This window comes from Hemibagrus wyckioides, linkage group LG20, assembly GCF_019097595.1.
Source record: "Hemibagrus wyckioides isolate EC202008001 linkage group LG20, SWU_Hwy_1.0, whole genome shotgun sequence".
Lineage (NCBI taxonomy): Eukaryota > Metazoa > Chordata > Actinopteri > Siluriformes > Bagridae > Hemibagrus > Hemibagrus wyckioides.
In genome coordinates, this window is record NC_080729.1 from 7027167 (window position 1) to 7036103 (window position 8937).

The following is an 8937-nucleotide window of genomic DNA, read 5'->3' on the forward strand; positions in this document are numbered from 1 at the left end:
AAACAATCAATATTATGGAGGAATGGATAAGGTATGCCCTTGCAGGTCCGGATTAGCAGAGCCGGATCCCATTCAGGGCAGCAGCAGAATAACAATCCCGAGCATTGAACTATCAAATTTAATCATTTTCACAGAGGATGCACACATTATGATTTTGGGGTAAAGGTGCCATGCAGTGTATGGTCAATAGTTAATAGTGTATGGTGAGATGTTAAATTGTATTTCATAATGTATGTTGGACACTTGACTTTGTCAACACATCCCTGGCTGTTTTGATCAAATTCACTTAAAATTACTGGGGTTAGAGGAGAGGACTGACTATATAATGGAGCATTTCCCTGCCCTCAGAAGCAAGGGCAACAATCCCATCATGCCTCATGCATAGCCCACTGATTTCTGGATTTGCCCTTAATGTCTGATGTGTGGGGATTATTTCTCCCTCTCTCTCTCTCCCTCTGTCTCTCTCTCTGTCTCTCTCTCTCTCTCTCTCTCTCTCTCTCTAATACAAAGAAGTGAGACGACATCCTGAACCTGCGGCTTTTTGTTTTGTATCTGGAATCTGGTTGTAGACATGAGCACAGCTGGAGTGCGACGAGGCTTCCTGAAGAAGTATGGTAAGGTGTATTTTTGCATCACAATTGCATCTTGCTTTCAATGATTTATTAAGTATTTATGGCCATGATCTCTCCACACAGATTACCGTGTTTAAAGATTTGGATATACTGGACTGCATACTACTGATTTTTTTTATTTACTATTGTCTATGATTCTCTGACCTGCATTTAGATTCTACTATTTATATATTCTTATATTTATATCTCTGACATCCATTTTATTAACAAATTGCTTGAAATCATGAATTCAGTACAGTGTTATATTTTCCAGGTTATAAATCCCAACATATTTACACAATTCTTGCAGCTTTCTCTCTCTCTCTCTCTCTCTCTCTCTCTCCCACTCAAATCTGTGCTCCATTTCTGAATTACCCTTTTGTACTTCTGAGTCATACACAATTTTGGGTCACAGAGACCCATCGGCTGCCTCTAATCCTAGCTGGGACCACAATAATCCCTCAAAAACAGAGCAGACTCTGAGTTATCAACATGTGCTCTTAATCTATGTCGTTGAAAAAAGTGGTTCAGCTAGAAGATGGCTAGAGAGCAAGCTGACTAACCTGGCAGACTATCTCATTAAATAATTGATGCTAAATGACGCTTCCTGTCATGGCTAGCTGTTGCTTCATAGGTGTTTATTTCCGAAGTACTGACATTTTAAAAAGTGAATATCACAATTTGTACTACAATATTGTTTTATTCTTGTTCTACTGCTGACTGTCAGACGGTGCTACTGAAACTCTAGTAGGGGGTCCGGCTTCAGAGTTTATATTAATGCACTCGTTTGTATAGTAACAACTTACATAGATTGTGCTATAACCTCCACTCTGTGTAAACTAATTAAAAATGTTAGTAATTTATAATAATCAGAGCTGAAACTTTAGTTTTTCTGACAGAGGGCTTCGTGGGTTTCTTTACAACATTTAAGTCTAAACTGTAAGTCTAAAGGAAGAAAGATATAGATATAGGTAAATGTTTGTAGCTGGTAGAGCATCAATGATTAGAGAAAAGTCTTGTAAACGGGCATTTTGCAATAACTCTAAATGGATAAAATTAACAAGATGTCATTAATAATTATTTATTAATAAAAATATAACAAAATTAAGATATATATATATATGAAAGCATAACCTGCTGTATTTTTGTTTTCCATTTATTTTGCTCTGACATCTATTTTTCTCTTTCCTCTCTCTCTCTCTCTCTCTCTCTCTCTCAGGAGGCTTCATGTTTAAGCAGTGGAAAGAGAAGTATGTGGTGCTGACTATGGAAGGCAGGCTGATGGTGTGTAAAGATGCTGATTCTTCTCCAGAGCAGATGGTGGTGCTACAGAGTAACTGCCAGTCCATTGTGGAAGGAAAGGAGATCCTGGATCTGCCCCGTTTGCCCCCAGGGGGGCGCAGGGACTGCTGTTTTGCCCTCATCCTGTCCCAGGATAAGTTCTTACTGCTGCTCTCGGATAACCCTGATGACTGCAGGTCAGTCTGAGCACATCAGAGGTTTTTTTTTTAATTGTTTGTTAGTTTTATTAAGTCTTTAACACCTTGTAATAAAATGTAAGTTGCCTTTAATATTAATTTAACACCACTTTACCTTGCATAATGAATATATCATCAATTAATAGATTTATTTTAGAGAAAAAAGGCTTAATATGTGGGTATTGGATAATTATCCAGTACTAATAATGGATAAGGATATCAATGTTTGTGCTTTCAGTGTACAAAAGTAAAAAACCTACATAGTCTATAAAATAAATCATTTCAATTTTACTAAACTGTTTTATTTTAATGAATTTCCAACATCCCATAATACCCAGAGGCAGGAAATTAGATGGAATCCAGGACGTTAATCCCAAGATGAGAATGGATGATATGTAATATTCAATAACCTGAAGCAAAATTCCTTTACATGGCCATCTCTGAAATATACTTATGATAAAGATTCAGAATGTCTAAGAAATTTCCATTCCACTAAACCCGAGGCACTGGGTTGCAAACTGAAATGAAGTAAATTGCTTTGTTTGACTGATAATTTCTTGATTTTATCCCACAGTCAGTGGCTGAAGTTAATAAAGAAGGTGAAAGAGGTGAGTCTTCAATTGAATTATTAATCACAAAATTAAAACTTTTTACTGCCTCAGCTTTATCATTATGTGAATTAAGTCCATGGAATCAATATTAGGATTGAATTCACAAATCTAAATACTTTTAAAACCCTTTGACTCATAATCCCGAAGCATGTGAATTTACTTCATGCTCATTGTGAAGCAGAGGAATATGAAAATATTCAGAGTGAATTAAATGCCAACTGCACCTTGCTACAGAAAAACCACCAAGCACAACCTTATTTCTGACCTTTATATCTTTTAATGTAAAATTTAAAGAGCTTCACCTTGGAAAGTCTCTTTACAGTAAAATGGAAAGTACATGGCATGCAAGTCCCTGTGGAAGAGTTGTCACAAAATGATTAAGCCTTTTAATATAAATCTGTGATTTGTTTCACACTGTAAGAACTGTTTTATTTAAAATAATAATAATAATAATAATAATAATAATAATAATAATAATAATAATAATAGTAATATGTAACCCTCCTGTTATCCTCAAATTTACAAATATCTTTTGCCCTTGGGATCACGTCCAAAATATAATTTTTACCAGGTAATTTATGTTTCTTTGTTGACTACCTAAATAGCTTTTTAAATAAAACATAACACCCAAAACCCACCCCACCACCCTATTCTTCTAAACACCCAGAATTTCTATTGCATGACTATAGAAAAATTTACAAATCACCATAAAATCTCACTGATTGGCCTCAAAGATTTTTTTTTTGTTTTAATGATTTTATTTTATTTTATTCCTAATTACAGATTTTTTTGTTTGGAAGGTTAGCATTTCTGTTAGCATTTCTGCAAGGATAGTAACATGTCTTTTCCCTCCGGGTCTCTGAGAAATGATGATTCTCACAATACCACAGGTATGTTTATATTATGTTAGGGCCCTAAAGCAAAGGGATGTTCTTAAAGATTATAAAATTGTTTGTTATAGTGACCTCAGTTTTATCCAAAACGACCAAAGCAGATGATGGTATTTTTATCTGTCTTACACAGCTAAAACAGCCTGTGGTCAAACTGATGCCAAGGAAAAGTGATGCCACAAAATGTGTACAGGACACTGAAATATTATCATGATCAAGTAATGTTTACCTAGTTGTCCCCATTAAATTAGGATAAGTCATTAAATAGAAACCAAAAAAAACGTCAAACGTTTATGTTTTTAGAGAAATTAAACATCGAATGGGGTCAAATTGACCCCAAGGATAATAGGAGGGCTAATCGAAACCTTCTGAACAATCACAATTAAAATAATTATAAAAGTGCTATAACATTAGATATATTTAACATAAAAGCTGCAAGTGAAAAGAACTGCATTTCATAATGCAACATTTACCTGTCCTAAATTATAAAAGTGATCCTCAGTGATCATTTTTTGAAGATGTTGAGGTTCTCTTTGGGAGGGACACGGTTGGACAGGATTAGGAACGAGTACATCAGAGGGACGGCTCATGTTGGACATTTGGGGGACGAAGTTAGGGAGGCCAGATTAAGATGGTTTGGACATGTTCAGAGGAGGGAGAGTGAGTATATTGGTAGGAGAATGTTGGACATGGAGCTGCCAGGCAGGAGGCAAAGAGGAAGGCCAAAGAGGAGGTATATGGATGTAATAAATGAGGATATGACGCTAGTGGGTGCAAGTGTTGAGGATGCAGAAGATAGGGATCGGTGGAGAGAGATGATTCGCTGTGGTGACCCCTGAAGGGAAAAGAAGCAGATCCTCAGTGATCATTTTATTAAATAAACTGAACTTGTACATATGTTTACAGTCCATTTAAGCAGAAAAAGCCTCTTTTTAGGTATAGTTAGTGGTGGCCCATCTTTAACTTTATCTCTAACTTTAAAGTTTACCTGTTTACCACAAATATTGTTGGAAATCAACATTGGATTAGTACTAGTGAATCATGTAACGTGTTATTATGGTGCTCAAACACCACAGTGTCACTGCTGGGCTAAACACAATCTACAACTACACACCTATACAATAGACAAAAAGGTCGGTGTGTGTCAGTGAAACAGTAATATCGGCTTAATTAAGTAGAAACTTTTATCAGATTAATTAAGTAGAATCAGAATCAGAATACTTTATTGATCCCCTCAGGGAAATTGTAAAGTTGCAGTCAATCACAGTACAGTCTAATGAAAATAAGAGTCAAATATAGGAATTAAAAAATAAATGTACATGGTAATCAGTAATTAAAGCTTATAAACGATGGGCTATATACACCCACCAAGCATAACATTATGACCACCTCCCTAATATTGTGTTGGTCCCCCTTTTGCTGCCAAAACAGCCCTGACCCATCATGCACTGTGTATTCTGACACCTTTCTATCAGAACCAGCATTAACTTCTTCAGCAATCTGAGCAACAGTAGCTCGTCTGACCTAACCTTAGCAATTTCTTCAAACCTACAATAGGTCATGATGAAAAAGTACATGTGCAGACAGTGTTTTCATGATCAACAGGAATATTTTTGTTGTATGATATACTGCAGCAAAAATGGGGATTACGGAGTGGATTATAGCTGTACCAGGAGATGGAATAATCACACATACCTTAGAAATAGAAATGCATGTAGGTAAAATTCAGTATTTGGGTTAATAAGGCATATAAAAGGCATATTCAGTACCTGTTTTGTTTTAGGGCGCATCATCTTCATTGATGCTGAAGCGGCAGCAAAGCATAGCCCCCTGTATCACAGACAGAGGTTCTCTTCCAGACACCCCTACTGAGAAAGAGCCCCAGTCCCCCAGTTTCAGCGATAAACCCATCAATTCTCCACGTACCCAATCCAGAGAGAGCTCCTTCAGAAGCAGAGGTGGGTTTCAGGGTGTGTTGGAGCTTAATGTATCATAATATTCAAAAACATTATATATAAAAAAGCAAATAAAGATAGTTATTTGTGTTCGTTTGAAATATTATATTAGGGTAAATGTAGAATAATTGTTCCACATAAAAATAGACAATACTTTTTGTCTACTGTTTTAAGGGTGCCAATAATAAAATTTCACAATATTTCATCAGCCGTATATTTTGCATCATTAAAGCATTTCTCATGTATCTTTTAGGCAGCATTAGCCAACGCCAAAACCACAGCCTCAAGTCCCTGCCTCAACACTCCAACGACTGCCTGCGCCATGGTAACAGCAGTGATGCGCGTGCTGTAAGAGCGGTCTGTTTACTGATGGGCGGAGCTGCTGCCTCGTCAGCATTGGGTTATCTAAGCTCCTGTACAGGCTCCTCAAGTGTGGCTGCTCAAGCACCAGAAATCACCCACGCAATGGGTTTCTCAGAGCTTGGAGGAGATACGTCCTACCACCACACCTGTGCCGAGGCGGTCGACTCGCCTCATTTCAACAGCTTCGACTTTGAGGGCGACTCTGATTTCGATGCTTTCGACTGTGGAGGGTTCACTTTCTGATGGCCTAGCTCTACAATACCACTATGTATTTTCTAGTGTTTGTGGTTTTGCACGGTTCTTAAATAGACAACAGCAATTGGTTTGTATGCTATAGATTAAAACTTCTTGTATCTGAAACATGGTGTTCACCTAAGGCCAGATCCAGAGATGAGTTTAATATCAGAAATAAGCTCATAATATCATAGTTAGACCTTAAAATCTTAAAAAGACTTAAGATCTATTCAGATGTTACATGAAGCCTATACACACAGGGTTGAGTTACACATGTGGGGTGGAGTTAAGCCAATTGTCACATGTTGCATTTTTCTGGTGTGATATCAGCTTGAGTGGGAATCAGCATCAAGCCCAGCACTACTACATGTAATTTTGATGGATTCATATTTTAGGATGACAATTAAATACTATGAAATACCTAAATATGTGGTTATTTTTTTAACAGTATTATCCATGAAAGGTTTTGAGGGACAATGGAGGAGATGTCTTCCCTGTTTCTGTGACATTGCTTATCTCAAGGCCAGGATTTTTAAAGATAATGATAATATGATGAATTATATAAATGTAAGCTGAAAACATGTGACAATGTGAGATATAAGATTGGGCAGATTCAGCATGGCTGCTGTACAGGAAAGCACAATGAGTTAGCCAGAAAACCACTGGCATTAGTTATCAGTTTAAGAATCCATAAGTAAATCCATAATAAAATAGCTTATCTTGCTTATGCACACACGTTATAATTCCATGATCTGGATCTCATGTCTCACAGTTTTATTAATCACATAATTAACTTTCAGAGCATAATATGCATAAATTACATAAAACGTTAATTTCTTTATTAGTCAGCATTTTCGATCCCGGAGTGCTTTAAAGTAATTTAAATTCTAAAGTAATTTAAAACTCAGAAGACTCAAAAAACTGAATCAAGTACATGAGTAACCTGACTCTGAATATGCATATTTCTCCATTTATAGAACCTTTGGACTTCACCAGCTCTGAGCACATCCCATAGAGAACAAACTGGGGTGTGGTAGCTAAATGGTTATGCTGTTGGACTACAGGTCCACTGCTGGGCCCCTGAGCAAGACCCTTAACCTTGAATTGCTCCGTTGTAAAAAGAAAAACGAGATAAAATGTAAGTCTCTCTGGATAAGGTTGCCTGATAAATGTCAGAAATATAAATGTAACCACTTTTACATTGCAGCCTTATAGCATTTGCATCTCAATCTCATCTTGAAACTAAATGTAAAATAAAAAAAAAACTTTCCCAAAAAACAAAAAAACTGGTACCAAGGGACCAACTGGTGCTGCAGGCAGTTCAAAGTTTGGTCACAGCATAAATGAACACCTAGGCAAGGCATGATGAAAAATACAAAAAATATCACAGATAAATGTTTTCCTTTAGGTGTCGAAATGGATCTCTTAATAAAACTTCTTTTTCTCCTTCCATTTGTATCTTAAATTCTTAAATTAAATAAAGATGTTCACTTTCCTAGTTGCTGGCGTTAATGTCCTGGCGTATATAAAATGCAACCGATGGCACTGTTTTGTACTGTTTTTTTTTCTGGGAATGTAGGAATCAAGACATTTAGATGAATTTTATAAAAGACACGTTTGTGTCTGTTATAACTATACCCATTTTTTCTTTCCTCTTTGGTAGATTAGAGATTTATCAGTGTATTCCACGCTGCCAATATCCAAGTGAAACTAAAGTGATACTAATCCCTGCATAATTCAAGGCAATGGAGAGGTTATAATGTGCTGAGGGATACAGAATAAGGTACTAATCTGCTCTGTCATGCTACCTAAGCAGCAGTTTGAAAAGGTGCACTCACCTTTATGATGTTTTGTGGGAGAACATGGTAACCCTCACCCTACAAAACTGATTGCTGTTGTAATAATGTGTGCTGAGTTGAATGTAAATATATTTGTGGAAATTCGGGGTGATTACTGTGGTAAATACAGTGTTGTATAATTTGCTTCTTTCTTTCTTTGTTGGTTTGTTTTGGTACTAAGGTCCTTGCTTGTATCCTTTGAGAACTATTCCTTCATTCTACATACTGTAGAGCAAAATAAATTATAGTATAAAATAAAGTTTTAGTGTGAGAATAATGATTTTTTTGTGTGAATTTATTGTGTGATTTATAGCTGGTTTAATTAAAAGGTTAAAATCCTACAGTTCAGTTGAGTCGTCCTGTGCGTTTTTGGTTTCAGCTGCACATTTTTATTCTCTTACAGTATGCACAGATTCAGAATCATCTTCTGGATTTTTCTGCTCTATTTTTGTGCTCATTATCTTATCCTAATGTCCCTGTGTGACGCTATGACCTGTTTTCCTAAATCCCTGTGTGTGTGTGTGTGTGTGTGCACTTACTTATCTCACTTTTGGGGACTTTCACCAGAGTACACACTGGTAGAATGAGGACCACCTTGACAAATGGCGACTTTTTTTCGGTCCCCATTTGTTTGACTATATATTCATGTTTGGCATGCTCTAAAATGGTGTCTGAGCTTAAAATCATGCACGTCCCAAAAAGTCAGTTTTACCTGATTTGTGTACCCAAAGTGTGTATCCCGGACCCGAAATTTGTGTAAAAAATAGCGCCCTCTAGGAGAACTGCACTTCCTGTAAGATACACACTTGTCCCCAAAAGGTACTTATATCAGATTTATTTACACAAAGTGTGTATCCTAGTCCCCAAAAGGTACTTCTAATGGATGTGTTTGCCCAAAGTGTGTATCATCACCATAGACAGCCGTTTATTGATGTTTTTTCATGACAGTTACCTTAC

General features: G+C 36.6%; 1 protein-coding gene across 1 annotated transcript; it reads left to right on the forward strand.

The window, feature by feature from the left end:
• The first annotated feature begins 5388 nt into the window (after nt 1-5388).
• On the forward strand, nt 5389-6851 carry si:ch1073-83n3.2 (uncharacterized). Its single transcript, XM_058417894.1, has 2 exons — nt 5389-5548; nt 5799-6851. The coding sequence occupies exons 1-2, from the start codon at nt 5392-5394 to the stop codon at nt 6149-6151; spliced, it is 510 nt and encodes a 169-aa protein (XP_058273877.1). The 5' UTR covers nt 5389-5391; the 3' UTR covers nt 6152-6851.
• The last annotated feature ends 2086 nt before the right edge of the window (nt 6852-8937 follow it).